At 42.4% G+C, this 20,634-nt stretch overlaps 1 protein-coding gene across 3 annotated transcripts in view; it reads left to right on the forward strand.

Moving 5' to 3' along the window:
• The window catches only part of LOC121946932 (segment polarity protein dishevelled homolog DVL-1-like), a 46,776-nt gene extending 26,354 nt beyond the window's left edge, over positions 1-20,422 (forward strand). Inside the window, exons 10-17 of one of the 3 annotated variants that reach the window (XM_088081926.1) lie at positions 686-753; positions 948-1,079; positions 1,162-1,296; positions 2,000-2,167; positions 2,297-2,512; positions 5,793-6,287; positions 6,411-9,977; positions 20,118-20,422. In XM_088081926.1, coding sequence (XP_087938052.1) covers positions 686-753; positions 948-1,079; positions 1,162-1,296; positions 2,000-2,167; positions 2,297-2,512; positions 5,793-6,287; positions 6,411-6,412 — 1,216 coding nt within the window. In that variant the 3' untranslated portion in view covers positions 6,413-9,977; positions 20,118-20,422. Of the gene's footprint in view, positions 1-685; positions 754-947; positions 1,080-1,161; positions 1,297-1,999; positions 2,168-2,296; positions 2,513-5,792; positions 9,978-20,117 lie in introns of all 3 variants that reach the window. The other 2 variants (XM_088081925.1, XM_088081927.1) reach the window with 2 other exon arrangements.
• Positions 20,423-20,634: the final 212 nt, after the last annotated feature.

Here is a 20,634-nt window from a genome sequence, read left to right on the forward strand (position 1 = left end):
TGCACAGACTGCATATGTGCACGTGTGGGAACCTTGTTATTGTGGGCAGGTTGTTCTTCTGTGTATGATTTGGATCCTGCTGATGCACTGCACCATAATGTTTCACAGTGTACATTTGTAGTTAGTTAACTGAGAAGGTAAAACTTGTGTATGCTGCATTTGGCTGAACTTTCAATGCTATAAGCATCGTGCATTAAGCACATCATTTTGCATGGCTTTCTAACTCTTAAAACTGCCTAATTAGGCCTAAAAGTTTATCTCCTACATAAGAGAAAATATCTTTTATGTAGGAGATAATGTCTTATTCGTAGGAGGTAATATCTCATACATAGGAAATACATTTAGGTACATAAAGATTGCCTGCTGGTATTACTAAAGGCAGTTTTTAATAGTATATAGGCCTACAGTATATACAATACTGTGTCGATTGTCAAGTCAGTGGGGTTTTTTTTTTGTGGAAAGTACCACAAGTAACAAGTAACCACAAATAACTAAATAACACCACATAATAATCTGCATGTTAATACTATGCAGTATTAGTGTGGACAGTAAAGCAGATCAGTGCAGCAATAATCTGTTCACTTCCACATGTTGTATTATTTGGCTCAGCCAGACTTTGCCCCTGTGTGTTTTTTGTCTTTCAAAGACTCTATTCAAACTCATTTTCTATGTGTGTTTCCTCCAGTCCTATTAGTCTTACTGTTGCCAAATGTTGGGACCCATCTCCACGAAGCTACTTCACCATCCCTCGTGGTAAGACAGACAAAAGTGCTTTTTTCTCATATAGTATTAGTATAATATATAGTATTTTCCATATAATTTATCCAATCAAACTTATTTTTATTACATATGAAGTAATTTAACTTGTGTCCTTGACCAGGTGTGAACTAGACAATGTTTAAACTTTGTCTTTTATCAAAGTTGCCTTATTTGTTTCATTTCTTCAGCTGAACCAGTGAGACCCATTGACCCAGCAGCCTGGATTTCTCACACCACCGCACTGACAGGACCTTATCCACACTATGGTAAAAGCAACCAATCACCACCTCCACCACACTCTATGAAGCAGCCATTCTGTGGTAATTATGACAACCTTGCAACATTTGAACAACCAAAGAGTTCGCCTTGTCACTATTTTTTCTCCTTCCTCTCCCATTACAGAGTTTGACGACTTGCCTCTATCTGCAAGCAAAACAGACATGGCAACTATCGTCAAGGTGATGCAGTTGCCTGACTCTGGCTTAGAGATTCGAGACAGGATGTGGTTGAAGATCACCATCGCCAATGCAGTTATTGGTGAGAGCTGTGTGGGAACACACAAAACTAACAGTAAACCTTTGTTTCATGTAGACTAAGATTTGGAGTTTTTAAAAAGTAATTTACTGTAAGTAATGCATGTAGGTTGTAGAAATACAAAAACCTGTGTTGTATGCACACTGCTTTCGATGTTGGTACTGTCTATGAGGAATAATGCTTTAGTAAGGCTTTAAAACAAAGAAATCAGTTTTTATTTGCCATTTCTTAAAGAACACAAAGTTGAATTTTTATTATTATTGTTGTTCTTGTTTTGATTATTTTCATATTTTTATTTTTTTGCTGTTATTATAAGTGTGAAATTTGAAACAGCTACTCTGGAGATAATTTAATCTGTAATCATATGCTAGCTTTTTGCAAATCCATCCACTTTTTTCTCCTTTAGGCAATTTATTGTTCCTAAATACAAGTTGCATCTGTGTTGCAACTCAGCAAGTTTTTAGTTTGTTTTTCTAACCACAAAATCAACATCTAAGGCCTGAAAAGTATCATGCATAGTTTTGGCATTAACTAAACCAGTTTTATATAAAGTTCTTGCAACATTGTGCAGCCTGTCTACATGTAGCCAGTGTGGCTGTTTTGCATATCGAGTATTTATAGCATCTGTTCAACATATTATAGCAGGAGCCAACATGTGTGTGTGTGTGTGTGTGTGTGTGTGTGTGTGTGTTTGTTGCTGTGTCAGGTGCCGACGTGGTGGACTGGCTTTACTCCAGAGTTGAGGGATTCAAGGACCGACGGGATGCGAGGAAGTACGCAAGCAGTCTGCTGAAACACGGTTACCTGAGACACACGGTCAACAAGATCACCTTCTCCGAGCAGTGCTACTATACCTTTGGGGACCTCTGCCAAAGTAAAACCACTTCTCTCAGTGTGCTAATAATGTAGCTCCATTTGTATAGCTTTTTTTTTCTTTTTTTTTAATGAATGGAAGGGTTGTACTAAATCTTTCCTTCTCTGGTTCTGTTTTGTCTCCAATAAGACATGGCATCACTCAATTTAAACGAGGGATCCAGCGGCGGAGGCTCTGAGCAGGACACTCTGGCACCCCTCCCTCCCACCAGCAACCCCTGGCCCCTGGGCGGGCAGCCATTCCCCTACCCTCCCTTTCCCTCCGCACCCCCCAGCTTCCCGCCAGGATACTCAGACCCATGCCACAGTTTCCACAGTGGGAGCGCAGGCAGCCAGCACAGCGAGGGTGAGCAATGAAACAGAGGGGTAAAAGGGGCCTTTGAGATTCCCGTCAGGCTTTCAGTAATTAATGTGATAATTTGACTCAACACGCAACATGACATTATCCCTAATCTAAGTATCCCTGACATATGACGTCAGTATTAACAAGTGCCTGACTCATGCTAATGCTAGCTTTTCTGCCTCTCTCGGGCAGGAAGTTGACATTGCATTTTTATTAATCAAATATGTGTATTCTAAAACACGTCCTGTATCGTCAAGGTCAATCATGAGCATCTTGAGTCATGCAGCGGACAGCTCTGCAGTACTGGGTGTGTACACGCAAAAACAATCTGATCGACCATGTGATTGCAAATCGCCAGCTTGAAATGATCAACACCGAGTCCATCCCTCTTCATCAGTTCTCGATTGATTTTTTTGTTTTTATGTTGAATCACAGCGTGACAGTGCTTTGTGTTGCTTCTGCATGGTTTTTGATATCTGCATCGAGGGAGAGTGGAGGTCCAGGGGCTGTGTTACACATAAGTGGGTGGCTGTGATAGTGTGGTTGTAGTATTCATTTTAAACCAGGCAGTCCAGACAGATAATGGTAAGTTACATGTTACCATCTATCAGTCTAATTTTCATTGTTTTGAGTGATTCATCCAGACATCGTCATGTCTTGCTCTCCGCCGGTTGTCACCCTTTCAGTTAGTTTATCTGCAACCTTGGAAATGTGGAGGGACAGAGAAGACAAAGATAAGACATGCGATGTATTTTATGCAAGTTAAATTTGTAGTTTTGTCTCTTTGGGCATAGGGATTGGGATGGGAATTAAGAAGATTTATTGATACCAATGCAATTATCCATTTTACTGATAGGTCTGATTCCTTTTTTGATACGCTTCTTGATTCCTCATCAAAATTCTGCGTTGAAAAAAGTAGGCCTTCACAGGTTTTCAGTGTTAATACAAGTATCTTATAATTTCTGAGTCTGAAGACAGTATAGAAACAGATCTAAAAAAACAATGCATGCATACAACTAAGGTGTGCAAAAGCTGCAGAGTTTAACCGTTGTCTTAGTCAAAAGTACCTTAATCAGGAAAACTAATTATATTTTAACAGGGTATTTCCCCTCTGTAACAGATGTGCTGCTTGAATGGGCGGCAGTGGCACTTATGAGTAGGGTGTCAAATAAATGACAGTCCTGGACTTTTACACCCATGTTCCATAGAAAGATATTTCAGCATATTGCTGTTGCTTGAAATGATTATTTAACATATATCACAAGAGCACTACTGTTGTCATCTTTTTAGTAAAATGAAGCCACACTTTCACATTTTTCACCCGTTTAAGTTCTGATTCCTGAACTGGGTAAACCTTGGTGCCATATAGCGTAGTTTTAAGTGAAACCATTGTGTCATCAATTGAGGGCATTGAACAGTGCAAAGTAAAGTTGCAGTAGTAGCAAAATAGCAGAATGCATATTACCAGCCAGCTTTTGTTCTGTTCTGTTTTTATACAAAAAACAAGCACTGACCAAATATTAGTTAGTCGACTGCACGCTCTTTTTTCCTGATGATTTGTCACTTAACTCCTAAAACCTGCTAATGGTTTGGAACTTTCTCAGGTTCCAAACCATTTAATTTTTGCTCAAAATGCTCAGAACGGTTCAAAATTAGGTGCGGGAACTGGATTGGAACCTGTTCCATGTTGTTTGGGCTGTTTCCTTTCAGCAGTGTTGATGCACGAGTTAAACGCCATTGTTTTGCAAATAAAAAAACATGCTGGCACCACTAAAAGTAATTGATGAGCTTGATATACAGTTCTAATGTCTTAGACAATTTGGAGCCAGTTCTCGATTCCCATCCCTATTTCCAAAAAGTGTTAAAGGGTTACTATGTGTCTGCCTGCCTGTTTGAATGCATGTGTGCATTTTTGAGGAGCAGTTTCTCCATAACTTGATGATTTTTTTTAGTTGGATGATAAGAAAAGGATCAAAAACATCCATAGGTGTAATACTAGTTTGAACATGCGAGATAGATGCACAGTGGCATAGGGTACATTAGTTAGTCCTGGAAGGACGGAGCTGGGAGGTGTGTGTAATTCTGTTGTTCCCTCTGTTTCTGCTGGGCAACGGTAGACTGAAGGAGGAGGTAGTCCCAGGACACTGGGGGAACCGGTAAGCCTGCTAACCCCCCCCTCTCCTCCTCTGCTGTTCTCTTTCTTTTTTCCTCTCACCATTCCTCCTCTTCATCTTACTCTATCCCTCCTCTCTTTCTCCTGTGCTGAACATTTTCCACCTATCATTCTGTGGCTTTCAGGTTTTATTTTCTCTCCGCCCGTCCCATGCGTCCTTTCAGTGTGCATATCCTGTGTGTGACTCCTGACAGTCCATTCTCCCTCTCTGCACCTCTGGGCATGCATTGGTACTGTGCTGGGAGGTGCATGATGCAGGATGATCACTCCGAGGCTTGTGCTATCATTCTCACTGATAGGGGGCGATCATGCACCACTTTACCCAGTACTGTTGGGCTCATTGCGGAAGGGGAGGCGTGGAATGTTTGATTTTGCAGCAGCGTGGTACACCTCTATCAGTGTGACGCCACCAGTGTGCAGCATTGAGACCTGATAATAACCTACTTTTTAGACAAAACTGACAATATGAATATAAGAACTTTTTTTTAAAATCTGCTGTTATCCAGCAAGTGCTGTGTGTCTCTCTGATGCAGGTGTATCATGTTTACATTTATAATCTGTGAATGTTTCAGTGTTTGTATGAATATCAGATGATAGTTGCTGCAGGTGGAATTTGGGGAAGATATTTGAGATAATCATGTTTGCCCTTGACTCTTGCTAGATTGTATAAAAAAAAATCCTGTCACACCTTAAACAAAGTGCAGTAATGTTTGCTTTTATTTGTACCAAAGGAGGTCTCTCATGACATCTCATGTCATGTATAGTACAAGGAAAAAAGGAGCACACCCCTGACCGTAACTGAAAAACTCTTCCAGGTGCATGACACAAAAAGCAATGTATGACAAATCTGACTGTCAGCACACAATAATGTCCTTTTTAGATGCTTTTAATTCTGGGCTTGTGGCAGCCATACGACGAATGCCTTTCAACCAATGCTCTTCATCACGGTGCTGATAAAGAGTGTTGGTCGAAATGTCATGTATAGTGTCTGTTGCAGTTCACAAAGGCATTATAATAAACATTATTTTGTTTAATGTGTGACTATCTGCCTCAGTATTACCTGAAGTGTAGAAGAAAAAGCTTAAATGTCCTTTCTTTTTTTCTCAACAGGAAGCCGAAGCAGTGGATCCAACCCCAGCGCAGGCAAAGGTAGACGCTTCTCCCCTCAGGAGAAGGGTCAAAGGTCAACATGCAGCGAATCAGAGCCCCGTGTCCGTGTAGGGAGGCGCGGTGACAGGTCCGCCAGCCAAATGAGCCATCACAGCCATGCCGTCTCCAGTCACAGTCACGCCCGATCAAGTCTCAGTCACAGCCAGTCACACAGGAGTCACTCTCATTCTCAGAACAGCCACCCCTCCTTCACCTACAGCCACACCCCCTTTAGCCAGCCAGGGCCGGGCTCGTGCGCCCTCAGCGAGCAAAGCCATGCCTCCTCCTATGGCCCCCCAGGCTTGCCTCCCCCTTATTGTTTGGCTCGTCTGGCCCCCAAAACCTCCGTCAGCAGCAGCACGCCCCCTGGAGCCCCTCCTGGGAGAGAGTTAGCAGCCGTTCCTCCTGAGCTCACCGCCAGTCGCCAGTCCTTCCAGCACGCTATGGGCAATCCCTGTGAGTTCTTTGTTGATATCATGTGACAGGACAGTGCCTTCAAAACTCATTGAGCACAGAACGATTCTCCCGCTTAGCCTCGTCTCTCTGTCCTCTCAATCTTTTGCCTCTCTCCAAGTTCAGAATGTAGACTGGCCCTCTACCTAACCCCCCTGCTATCTGTCTATCCCTCTGATGTCCGAGCAAAGGAATACAGGCAGCAAGAGCACAACAGGAGGGAGGCCTCTCTCACACAAGCACGGGTCCTCTGTGGCTGAAAACCCTCTTTTGTATTGACGTGACATGTACAGGTTTGTGAAACGTAAGTGGTATTCAATGTGGTGATTCTTTAAAGCTGCCACGCAGACATTCTCGGGAGTGTGTACTCTACCTAGGATATTTTCCGCTCTGCAAGACCTTTAAGCTGGCTGGGCCTGGATCTCAATCCCCCAGACCCAGGCCGACATCTGCAGCCTGCACATAGGAACATTTCTCCGGGCCTAGAACTTTGATGTCTTGACTCATATCTGTGTGCACAGATAAAATTTAGCACGTTACATCAAACCTCTGGCCCCGTTTCCTTTAAACTGTGGCACCGCCACCGGCTTATTTAAGCTCTTACCTGCCAACTACTAAAAAAACGCTAACCTTGATCAGTTCACGATCCGTGGATGTCTTCTTCATAAGGGAGGCCCTGTAGCCAGCCATTAGTTTAACTAGGCTGCGTAATGCATGACTGTCTCAACTGCTTTAAAGAAAATAAATTTTATTAATACATTTTGTTTAAAGTATTACCATTGATGAGGGGAGGGCTTACCTCTTGCCAATGTTCTAAAGGAAGAATCCGTACACTGGATGGTTTTTGTGATGTTATTTATGTGATTATGTTGCATTGATGGTGTCAGACTTTGTCTACTAAGGCTGACTGACAGACAATCAGACATCTCCCTTTGTAAATCAGTGGCCAGTTTCCACTGTCCTAGCTGTGCTTTGTCGAATGTATCATTATTCCTGTCAGTGATGAAACCCAGACATTCATGACACTTTGGTTTAACCCTTTGAAACCTGGAGCGACATCACTTCGCGTTGCTTACAGACACCTTCCACAAGTATTTAGACCTTGAACCCTAAGCAAATCGGTGTGATTTCTTTCAAAAAGCATGGGAAAAGGTCATTGAGTAACTTGGTAAGAAATGTTCCAAAAGTTGAAAGAAATTAATAGATTCAGAAATTTGATTTTAAAAAAAAAAAGATAGGAAAAAACTATAGAATTATCATAAATGCATAGATTAAATAATGTTACAGAATTATTATTGTTGAGCATTTTTCAAGTCTTCTTTGCCTTTTTAATTTTTTATTCTATTTTTTTAATTTTTACTTTCTTTTACTTTTTTCTTTTTTTTGTACTTTGTACTTTATACTAATTTCTCACTAATTTTGGGCAGTTCCTTCCTTTGTTGCTCATTGCCTTCCTTTGTTGCTCATTGCCTTCTTCCCATGTTTTTGAAAGAATTCTAGCCAATTTGCTCAGGTTTCAAAGGGTTAAACTCACAAATCAACATACAAACAGGATTGCAAACAGTGGACTCCCACCACAGCCGTAAAAGCAAAGTGTTGATAGAAGATTTACTGAAAGCATCATAGTCTCTTTGGTAGCGAGCGCGAACTTCGATAAAAGTCAGTGCGATAAAAGCCAAAGCCTCACGATGTGTGGTGGATATTTCTTTATAATGCGGCCTGTGATTTCTTTATCATGTGACACTTCTCATTTTACGACTTCAAAGTGACTTCAAGGGGAATCCTGGCCTTCAATCCAATCTCCTTGCAAAACAATGGCAAACCCCTGTTGTATTTACCTAAAATGCGATTACAAGAGGGAAATAACACACTAGTTTTATGAGCACTTTCCATTTTGTCTCCCTCCCTTTTAGTATGAAACACTGTTTGCAATCAAAGCTTTCTCTTTAATTTTGTTTCTTTACAACAAAAAAGAATAAATTGTACATAGAAATTTATTATATATATGAATAAAATATATATATATGTTCAAAAACTGCATTTTCATTTTTTAAAATATACTTTTCTCTTTTTCTGCAGGGCCACTAGAGGGAGACAGTCAATGTGTAGTATACTCAAAAACTTAGGTTTTTAAGTTTGACATTTAAAATGTAGATTTGCAAAATTATTATTAAAATAGCTAGAGAAAGGGGAAAACTATATCATAAATACATTGCTTAAATAATATCACAGAATTATTACTTTTTTTTACAAGTCTCCTTTGCCTTCTTTGTTTTTTCCTTTTTCTTTTTTTTCACTTTTTTATTTTTCTTTATTTATTTTTTGTAGTTAATTTTTTTGTACTTTTTCAAAATAACTGCAGACAATATCACAAGCTTTCAGGATGTTTTACTGACACAGTCAAGTAGGTTTCCCAAGACTGATCATCAAGTTGACATGTAATAAAAAGTACAGATGAACTGTAAGAGGCATAAATTGAATGTGTCACCTACACATCACTTAAGTGTCACTCAAGAGTTAACTGTGAGTGGAACTTCCGAGCACTTGTATTGCGTGTACTTTCCCAGTGGTCTGACTTTACTCTCAACGACTTAAATCTGCAGACCCCTTCTCATCTTGACCCAACAACCACAGCTGTTTGAAGACACTATTGTTTGACGCCAAAGGCTCCCCCCACATAAAAGGATGTGTAAAAAGAAGTTTATCAGGAAGGAAGTGACGTCAGAGCCCTATAATAACGCCCTCGCTTGCAGAGGCAGATTAAAGTATCCTGCTAAAGAAACGTCCCTCAGAAGAGCGTGGTGCTCTGTTATCGCCTGCATGATTTTCATATTACAGAGCATTACGTAAAATGAGCCCCAGATTGACAATGACTTCTCTCACAACTGACACAGTTGCAGTTTGACTCTCATTGAGGCCTACATGCAAAACACACACACACACACACACACACACACATTTACCAGCAGAATGAACATCATTTCTACTCCACTTACCGGCCATCTCAAAAGTATTTCCCAAGTCAGTATGTTAATTAAGCTACTGGGGTTTACAGAGCTTCATTGCTGAATTTGGGGGGTAAGTGTAGGAGGTGTTTCTTGGCCAAGGATGTGTAGGTAGATAAGGTGCTAACTTACTAACTTACTTTGACATCACAGTTTAAGGTAATAAGTGCATGACCTTAAAGCAAGCAAAGCATCGGGCTGAGAGTGATGCATCAGAATGTCAAAGGTGAAATCTGCCAAATGTCATTTAAGTGTCATATGATTACATGCTTTGTGAATATGACACGGCAGAAAGATGTGGTTTTGTGAGTCAGAGGATAAAATACACAATCCCTAAAAAAAACCCTTGATGAGGCATTCATGTGCAGTCACCTACCATCTTATCATTACTTAAAGCATTTTCTGTTCTCTAAAAGATAAAGCACTTACTGTAAGGAAACACCAGTTCCCTTTTAGAGGGAAATAAAACACTATGTACTTGTTGTGGGCATTGACATACTACGAATCATCCACCTTAAGCAGCTCAGTAACTGAATGAGCTTTTGAAAACCCCACTTTCATTTTGGCACTGTGAAGTATTCATGCTGCACTTTTTGTTTCAGTTTCTCTGTCTTGAGGGCTATGTTGATGTTGTGCGTCTGTCATCGGGAATTGGAAGCAGAAATTGCCAGGCACATAATGACAGCAGGTAATTGAAGCCCTGGCAGGGATTTTTTTCAGCTTTTCAGATGCCATCTCATTAAACTTGTGACAGTATAAGTAGCTCATATGTCATCTGACATGACTCACCATCAATCATTTTTGTGACGAATCAATGTCATGAAGTCTTTAAAAATAATACTTCCTCAAATCTAAGTAATCTAACAGAAAATACAATCTAAGTAATCTAATAGAAAAAAACAAAAAAAACTTTAGACTACAAGAGTTTAGCTCACTGTGTCTTTTACCCTTTGAGACAATGAGTTCAGAACACTCAGGAAGTCCCCCCTCACAATAATGACATCAGCAAAAGCTTTGTTTAACAAACAATGCAGTTCAAACCTGGTCAAATGAACACAATCAAACTACATTTAATTTTACAACAGGCACAATGAGTAAAATAATTCTCATACAAACAGCTGCTCTTAAAACCTCTCAGGATGTTACAAAGTTACATTTGGCCACTGAAAATAACAATTTACAATACCAAATGCCTCCCAAAATGTACTTCTAAGAAGGGGTGACCATCTGTCCTTTTGGTTTGTAACTATATTTTTTTCCATTTCCAAAAGAAGTTTAGTGCTATGACTACTCAACAATTTGAGTTATTAAAAACCGCGGTTACTAATTTTCAAATGTTCTCCAAAACTAGGCTAAATAAACACTAGACGTCGATTTCACAACATAAAGTTTGTTGAGATTTGGCTCAGTGGGCTAACTGTGTGGTCAGCATGTGAGAGGTTGGTGGTTTGAGTCTTGTTGGAAATATGTTATTTTCTTTATGCCGTAAAATATAATATGGCAGTGGATTCACACAGTTGAGACAGTGATTGTGATATTGCAGACAAATTAAGACACGTAAAGTTGAGTGATGTGTTGTTTTGGCTGATAAATGTACAGGTAAAAGCAGTATCAGCAGATGAGTCTGTTGAAATCAAGGAGTATCGGCCTGAGTCATATGTCAGTTGAGTTTTGACAGACGTCACTGCTGATTCTGAATTTTGCTGTGCCAAGAACCTAGATTATTGTCGGCCTGACTCATACATTAACTGGGTTTTCAACAGATGTCACTGCCATATATTAAATATTGTACAATTCAAAATATCCTGAAGAACAGAAAAGTTGGCTTAGTGGATTAATGTTTTGCTTAGTGAGCGAGAGACTGGTGGTTCGAGTCTTGTTGGAAATATTTTATTTTATTAATGCCGTAAAATATAATTTGGCTGTAGATTCATACAGTTTAGACACTGGTTGTGATATTGCAGACAAATGAAGGTGCGTAAAGTTGGGTGATTTGTCGTTTTGGCGAATAAATGAGGTGAAATGGTTCCAAAACAGGTAAAAGCAGTATCAGCAGATGCGAGTTTTCAACAGATGTAACTGCAAACAATGAGCTATATTTAGGGTTGATTTCATAGAGGGCACATCAAGATTGCAATCGACTAAGCATTTGATTTGAAAGCAAGAAGTTGCTGGTTTGACTCTCAGGTGAAATTTTGTTTCGGTTATGCGGTATGACAGTTTTCGTCATACTTAAGTAAGGCGTTTTTTGGTCGTTTTTTTCAGCATGCTATATTATGGTGTTTTTGGATGTTTTGTCAATGTTCTATGCAGACGTGTGCCAACACGCTATTTGGTGCAGTTTTTAGCTGTTTTTTGGACATGTCATAGTTTGACATTTTTTGCGATACTATAGTATGGCATTTTGGTTGTTTTTTTTTTCTACATTCAACTAAAACACAAGAAACTTGTGCTCCAGAAAAGGATAAGCACTCAATTAAGATCCTAGGGTGACTGATCAGCAATTAAGGCTTTAATATGAAGGCCAGAGAGCAGTAATAGAAAAGAAAGAGGAAGCAGAGCCAGGGTGGCAGGTCTGACCGGCCTAAAAACCACCCCTGCCAGATCGGGCTGAAATGTATTATGGTGTTTTTGGGAATTTTGTCAACAATCTATGCTATGACCTGTCTCAGCATGCTGTTTTATGTGGTTTTCAGCTGTTTATTGGACAAGTAATTTTTTTTAAAAACATTATTGTTTTGGCATTTTAGCCTTTATTGGGTAGGGCAGAATAATAGCCTGAGGGGGGGAGCAAGAGGGGATGACATGCAGCAAAGGGCCTCAAACAGGAGTTGAACCTGAGGCAAATGCAGCAAGCCTTCATTCATGAGGTGCCTGCTTTATCCACTCAGCCACCAATGCCCCTATGACATGCAATTTTTTGACATACTATACTTTGATGTTTTTGGTCTATTTATTTTAATGTTCTACGCTATGAAGTGTATTGCCATGCTATTTTATGTGGTTTTCAGCTTTTTTTTGGACATGTCATATTTAGACATTTTTCGCTACTACTATAACATGGCATTTTCGGTCGTTTGTTTTACATGCTATATTATGAAGTTTTTGGATGATTTGTCAATGTTCTATGCTATGGTGTGTCTCAACACACTATTTGATGCGGTTTTTAGCTGTTTTTTGGACATGTCATATTTTGACATACTATAGTCAAGTCAAGTCAAGTCAATTTTATTTGTAGAGCCCATTATCACAAAACATGGTTTGCCTCAGAGGGCTTTACAGTGTACGACGTCCCTCTGACCATGCTCCTCTCATCCCTCTGATCAGAGGAGCATGGTAACTGAAGGCTCTGGTTCCTTTCCTACATTTGGAAAGTTTGGGAACCACAAGTAATCCTGCATTTTCAGAACGCAGTGATCTTTAGGGTTGGTAAGGAACTATGAGCTGCGACAGATAGGATGGAGCCTGGCCATTTAGAGCTTTGTAAGTAAGGGAAAGGATTTTAAATTCAATCTTGGATTTTACAGGGAGCCAGTGCAACAAAGCTAAAACAGGAGAAATATGGTCCCTTTTTTGGTTCCCGTTAGAACACGTGCAGCAGCGTTGCACCAGTTGGAGCGACCTCAGTGATTTGTTCGGGCAACGGAATAATAGGGAATTACAGTAATCCAGCCTGGAGGTGACAAAGGCATGTTGTAATTTTTCAGCATTTGTCTGGGATAGGATATGTCTAAGTGAAGTGAAAGAAAGTAGTCCTTGAAGTTTGTTTTATATGCGAGGCAAAAGATGAATCATATAAATCAAATAAAACTCTGAGGTGTTTTTGGGACATATCAAACTTTGACAGTTTTTGCCTTACTATAGTCTTGGACATGCCAAATTATGATGTTTTTGGCTGTCTTTGCGAATTTCTCTGCTATGGTGTGTCTTGGCAGAGTATTTTAAGCTGTTTTCAAATGTTTTTCAGATGTTTTTGGGATATGTCAAATATGACATTTTTGCCTTACTATAGTCTTGGTTTTTTGGTCATTTTTTCGACATGCCAAATTCTGATGTTTTTGCCATTTTCTGAAAATTTCTCTGGTATAGCGTGTCTTGGCAGGGTATTTTAAGCTATTTCCAGCTGTTTTCAGCTGTTTTTGGGAAATGTCATTTTTTGCCATTTTTGCCTTACTATAGTCTTGGATTTTTGGTCATTTTTTCGACATGCCAAATTATAGCTTTTTGCCATTTTCTGCAAATTTCTCTGGTATGGCGTGTCTTGGCAGGGTATTTTAAGCTGTTTCCAGCTGTTTTCGGGATATGTCAAATTTTGACATATCCCCTCCCTGAGCTACCACCTTATCGTGGTGGAGGGGTTTGCGTGTCCCAGTGATCCTAGGAGCTCAGTTGTCGGGGGCTTCATGCCCCTGGTAGGGTCACCCATGGCAAACAGGTCCTAGGGGAGGGACCAGACAAAGTGTAGCTCACAAGACCCCTATGATGACATCAACCAATGGTTCAGAGTTCCCCTCGCCCGGACGCGGGTCACCGGGGCCCCCCCACTGGAGCCAGGCCTGGGGGTGGGGCTCGATGGCGAGCGCCTGGTGGCCGGGCCTTTACCCATGGGGCCCGGCCGGGCACAGCCCGAAGAGGTGACATGGGACCTCCTTCCCGTGGGCTCACCACACATAGGAGGGGCCGTAGGGGTCGGGTGCAATGTGAGCTGGGCGGCAGCCGAAGGCGGGGACCTTGGCGGTCCGATCCTCGGCTGCAGAAGCTAGCTCTGGGGACGTGGAATGTCACCTCTCTGGTGGGGAAGGAGCCTGAGCTGGTGCGCGAGGTCGAGAAGTTCCAACTAGATATAGTCGGCCTCACCTCGACGCATGGCTTGGGCTCCATAACCAGTCTTCTTGAGAGGGGATGGACTCTCTTCCACTCTGGAGTTGCCACTGGTGAGAGGCGCCGGGCAGGGGTGGCAATACTTATTGCCCCCCGGCTCGGTGCCTGCACGTTGGAGTTTACACCGGTGAATGAGAGGGTAGCCTCCCTCCGCCTTCGGGTTGGGGGACGGATCCTGACTGTTGTTTGTGCCTATGGTCCAAACAGCAGTTCAGAGTATCCACCCTTTTTGGAGTCCTTAGAGGGGGTGCTGGAGAGTGCTCCTTCTGGGGACTCCCTTGTTCTGCTGGGGGACTTCAACGCTCACGTTGGCAACGACAGTGAGACCTGGAGGGGCGTGATCGGGAGGAATGGCCCCCCCGATCTGAACCGAGCGCTGTTTTGTCATTGGACTTCTGTGCTCGCCACAGATTGTCCATAACGAACACCATGTTCAAGCATAAGGGTGTCCATATGCGCACTTGGCATCAGGACACCCTAGGCCGCAGTTCAATGATCGACTTTGTAGTCGTATCGTTGGACTTGCGGCCGTATGTCTTGGACACTCGGGTGAAGAGGGGCGGAGCTGTCAACCGATCACCATCTGGTGGTGAGTTGGCTCCGATGGTGGGGAGGGCGCGGTCAGACCTGGCAGACCCAAACGCATAGTGAGGGTCTGCTGGGAACGTCTGGCAGAGTCTCCCGTCAGAAGGAGCTTCAACTCCCACCTCCGGAAGAGCTTCACCATGTCCCGGGGAGGCTGGGGACATTGAGTCCGAGTGGGCTGTGTTCCGTGCTTCCATTGCTGAGGCGGCCGACCGGTGCTGTGGCCGTGGGTGGTTGGTGCCTGTCGGGCGGCAACACCCGAACCGCTGGTGGACACCGGCGGTAAAGTGCCGTCAAGCTGAAGAAGGAGTCCTATCGGGCCTTCTTGGCCTGTGGGACTCGGAGGCAGCAGACAGGTACCGACAGGCCAAGCGGAGTCTGCGGCGGCGGTCGCCGAGGCGAAACCGGGCATGGGAGGAGTTCGGCGAGGCCATGGAAAACGACTTCCGGACGGCTTTGAAGAGGTTCTGGACCACCATCCGGCGTCTCAGGAGGGGGAAACAGTGCTCCGTCAACACTGTGTATGGTGGCGACGGGGCGCTGCTGACCTTGACTCGGGACGTTGTGGATCGGTGGAAGGAATACCGAAGACCTCCTCAATCCCACCGACACGCCTTCCGTTGGGGAAGCAGGGCCTGGGGACCCGGGGGTGGGCTCCTCTATCTCTGGGGCTGAGGTTACCGAGGTGGTCAAAAAGCTCCTCGGTGGCAGGGCCCCGGGGTGGACGAGGTCCGCCGGAGTTCCTCAAGGCCCTGGATGTTGTGGGGCTGTCGTGGCTGACACGACTCTGCAACATTGCGTGGACATCGGGGCAGTGCCCTTGGACTGGCAGACTGGGGTGGTGGTCCCTCTTTTCAAGAAGGGGGACGGAGGGTGTGTTCCAACTACAGGGGATCACACTCCTCAGCCTCCCTGGTAAGGTCTATTCGGGGTACTAGAGAGGAGGGTCTGCCGGATAGTCGAACCCAGATTCAGGAGGAGCAATGCGGTTTCGCCCGGTCGTGGAACTGTGGACCAGCTCTGGACCCTTGGCAGGATCCTTGAGGGTGCTTGGGAGTTTGCCCAACCAGTCCACATGTGCTTTGTGGACTTGGAGAAGGCATTCGACCATGTCCCTCGGGGAGTCCTGTGGGGGTTCTCTGGGAATATGGGGTTTCGGACTCCCTGATACGGGCTGTCCGTTCCCTGTATGACTGGTGCCGGAGCTTGGTCCGCATTGCGGCAGTAAGTCGAACTTCGTTTCGGTGAGGGTTGGACTCCGCCAGGGCTGCCCTTTGTCACCGATTCTGTTCATAACTTTTATGGACAGAATTTCTAGGCGCAGCCAGGGTGTTGAGGTGACCTCAGGATTAGGTCTCTGCTCTTTGCAGATGATGTGGTCCTGTTGGCTTCATCGGGCCGCGACCTTCAGCTCTCACTGGATCGGTTCGCAGCCGAGTGTGAAGCGGCTGGTATGAGAATCAGCACCTCCAAATCCGAGACCATGGTTCTCAGCCGGAAAAGGGTGGCATGCCCCCTCCGGATCGGGGATGAAGTCCTGCCCCAAGTGGAGGAGTTTAAGTACCTCGGGGTCTTGTTCACGAGTGAGGGAAGGATGGAACGGGAGATCGACAGGCGGATCGGTGCGGCGTCTGCAGTAATGCGGACTCTGCACCGGTCTGTCTTGGTGAAGAGGGAGCTGAGCCGAAAGGCAAAGCTCTCGATTTACTAGTCGATCTTCGTTCCTACCCTCACCTATGGTCACGAGCTTTGGGTAGTGACCGAAAGAACTAGATCGCGGGTACAAGCGGCCGAAATGAGTTTCCTCCGTAGGGTGGCTGGGCTCTCCCTTAGAGATAGGGTGAGAAGCTCGGTCATCCGGGAGGAGCTCGGAGTAGAGCCGCTGCTCCTCCGCATTGAGAAGAGCCAGATGAGGTGGCTCGGGCATCTAATTAGGATGCCTCCAGGACGCCTCCCTGGTGAGGTGTTCAGGGCACGTCCCACTGGTAGGAGGCCCCGGGGAAGACCCAGGACACGCTGGAGAGACTACGTCTCTCAGCTGGCCTGGGAACGCCTCGGGGTCCCCCGGGAAGAGCTGGATGAAGTGGCCGGGGAGAGGGAAGTCTGGGTTTCCCTGCTTAGGCTGCTGCCCCCGTGACCCGACCCCGGATAAGCGGAAGGAAATGGATGGATGGATGGATGGTCAAATTTTGACATTTTTGCCTTATTATATTCTTGGATTTTTGGTCATTTTTTCGACATGCCAAATTATGACGTTTTTGCCATTTTCTGCAAATTTCTCTGGTATAGCGTGTCTTGGCAGGGTATTCTAAGCTATTTCCAGCTGTTTCCAGCTGTTTTTGGCATATGTTAATTTCTGACATTTTTGCCTTACTATAGTCTTGGATTTTTGGTCTTCTTTTTTTTTTTACATGCAAATTGTGATATTTTTGGCTGTTTTTGCAAATTTCTCTGGTATGGCGTGTCTTGGCAGGGTATTTTAAGCTGTTTCCAGCTGTTTTCGGGATATGTCAAATTTTGACATTTTTGCCTTACTATAGTCTTGGATTTTTGGTCATTTTTTCGACATGCCAAATTATGATGTTTTTGCCATTTTCTGCAAATTTATCTGTGACGGCGTGTCTTGGAAGGGCATTCTAAGCTGTTTCCAGGTGTTTTCAAGCTGTTCATGGGATATGTCAAATTTTAACATTTTGCCTTACTATAGTCTTGGATTTTTGGTTATTTTTTTGACATGCAAAATTCTGATGTTTTTGCCATTTTCTGCAAATTTCTCTGGTATGGCGTGTCTTGGCATGCTATTCTAACCTGTTTCCAGCTGTTTTCAGCTATTTTTGGGATATGTCAAATTTTGACATTTTTGCCTTACTATAGTCTTGGATTTTTGGTCATTTTTTTGACATGCAAAATTCTGATGTTTTTGCCATTTTCTGCAAATTTCTCTGGTATGGCGTGTCTTGACATGCTATTCTAACCTGTTTCCAGCTGTTTTCAGCTGTTTTTGGGATATGTCAAATTTTGCCATTTTTGCCTTACTATAGTCTTGGAATTTTGGTCATTTTTTCGACATGCCAAATTATTATGTTTTTGCCATTTTCTGCAAATTTCTCTGGTATGGCGTGTCTTGGCAGGGTATTTTAAGCTGTTTCCAGCTGTTTTCAGCTGTTTTTGGGAAATGTCAAATTTTGACATTTTTGCCTTACTATAGTCTTGGATTTTTGGTCATTTTTTCGACATGCCAAATTATTATGTTTTTGCCATTTTCTGCAAATTTCTCTGGTATGGCGTGTCTTGGCAGGGTATTTTAAGCTGTTTCCAGCTGTTTTCAGCTGTTTTTGGGAAATGTCAATTTTTGCCATTTTTGCCTTACTATAGTCTTGGATTTTTGGTCATTTTTTTTCGACATGCCAAATTATGACGTTTTTGACATTTTCTGCAGATTTCTCGGTTATGGCGAGTCTTGGCAGGGTATTCTGAGCTGTTTCCAGCTGTTTTCAAGCTGTTTTTGGGATATGTCAAGTTTTGACATTTTTGCCTTACTATAGTCTTGGATTTTTGGTCATTTTTTCGACATGCCAAATTATTATGTATTTGCCATTTTCTGCAAATTTATCTGTGACGGCGTGTCTTGGAAGGGTATTCTAAGCTGTTTCCAGGTGTTTTCAAGCTGTTCATGGGATATGTCAAATTTTAACATTTTGCCTTACTATAGTCTTGGAATTTTGGTCATTTTTTCGACATGCCAAATTATTATGTTTTTGCCATTTTCTGCAAATTTCTCTGGTATGGCGTGTCTTGGCAGGGTATTTTAAGCTGTTTCCAGCTGTTTTCAGCTGTTTTTGGGAAATGTCATTTTTTGCCATTTTTGCCTTACTATAGTCTTGGATTTTTGGTCATTTTTTCGACATGCCAAATTATTATGTTTTTGCCATTTTCTGCAAATTTCTCTGGTATGGCGTGTCTTGGCAGGGTATTTTAAGCTGTTTCCAGCTGTTTTCAGCTGTTTTTGGGATATGTCAATTTTTGACATTTTTGCCTTACTATAGTCTTGGATTTTTGGTCATTTTTTCGACATGCCATATTTTGATGTTTTTGCTATTTTCTGCAAATTTCTCTGGTATGGCGTGTCTTGGCAGGGTATTCTAAGCTATTTCCAGCTGTTTTTGGGAAATGTCATTTTTTGACATTTTTGCCTTACTATAGTCTTGGATTTTTGGTCATTTTTTCGACATGCCAAATTATTATGTTTTTGCCATTTTCTGTAAATTTCTCTGGTATGGTGTGTCTTGGCAGGGTATTCTAAGCTATTTCCAGCTGTTTTCAGCTGTTTTGGGGAAATGTCATTTTTTGCCATTTTTGCCTTACTATAGTCTTGGATTTTTGGTCATTTTTTCGACATGCCAAATTATTATGTTTTTGCCATTTTCTGCAAATTTATCTGGTATGCCTTGTCTTGGCAGGGTATTCTAACCTGTTTCCAGCTGTTTTCAGCTGTTTTTGGGAAATGTCAAATTTTGACATTTTTGCCTTACTATAGTCTTGGATTTTTGGTCATTTTTTGGACATGCCAAATTATTATGTTTTTGCCATTTTTCTGCAAATTTCTCTGGTATGCCGTGTCTTGGCAGGGTATTTTAAGCTGTTTCCAGCTGTTTTCAGCTGTTTTTGGGAAATGTCAAATTTTGACATTTTTGCCTTACTATAGTCTTGGATTTTTGGTCATTTTTTCGACATGCCAAATTATGATGTTTTTGCCATTTTCTGCAAATTTCTCGGTTATGGCGTATCTTGGCGGGGTATTCTAAGCTATTTCGCACTGTTTTCAGCTGTTTTCGGGATATGTCAAATTTTTACCTTTTTGCCTTCCTATAGTCTTGGATTTTTGGTCATTTTTTCAGCATGCCAAATTATTATGTTTTTGGCCCTTCATGTAAAGTTTTCTGGTATGGCGTGTTTTGGCAGGCTATTCTAATCGTTTTCTAGCTGTTTTCCGATGTTTTTGAGATATGTCAATTTTTGACATTTTTGCCTTACTATAGTCTTGGATTTTTGGTCATTTTTTCGACATGCCAAATTATTATGTTTTTGCTATTTTCTGCAAATTTCTCTGGTATGGCGTGTCTTGGCAGGGTATTCTAAGCTGTTTCCAGCTGTTTTCAGCTGTTTTTAGGATATGTTAAATTTTGACATCTTTGCCTTACTATAGTCTTGGAGTTTTGGTCATTTTTTCAGCATGCCAAATTATGAGTTTTTTGGCCCTTCATATAAAGTTTTCTGGTATGGCGTGTTTTGGCAGGCTATTCTAATCGGTTTCTAGCTGTTTTCCGATGTTTTTGAGATACTTATGGAAACTTCCCCACAGCAGGAGGAGGCTTCAAACCAAACATGACACCCCAAGCAGGAGGAGGCAGTTTCTACTTCAACACACCATCCCAAGGCCAGCAAATGAGGACAGACGGACAGTGGAGCGAGAAAAAATGCAATGGACCTCTAGATGAAACAGGAACAATAGATTCTATTGCCTTTTATTGCCTACACTCTATGTCAAACAGTTCTTGCAACTCCTGTAAAAGAGAATGAATTAACTGTTGCATTTGATTTAAGCTATTGACATTTCTATATTTGAATAAAGCCTGACTTGAGCAGTTTTAACCTTTGTCTAACATACCCGGGTGTTTGCCTTTTCTTTCATTTGAGAATCTGGTGAGAGACTCTAATAAAAAAAGAAGAGACAACGTTTTTTGCCTTACTTTTTTCAGCTGTTTTTGGGATATGTCAAATTTTGACATTTTTGCCTTACTATAGTCTTGGATTTTTGGTCATTTTTTCGACATGTCAAATTATTATGTTTTCGCCATTTTCTGCAAATTTCTCTGGTA

The sequence above is a fragment of the Plectropomus leopardus genome, chromosome 9 (assembly GCF_026936395.1).
Source record: "Plectropomus leopardus strain MGB_pleo_1.0 chromosome 9, ASM2693639v1, whole genome shotgun sequence".
NCBI classification, from domain to species: Eukaryota; Metazoa; Chordata; class Actinopteri; order Perciformes; family Serranidae; genus Plectropomus; species Plectropomus leopardus.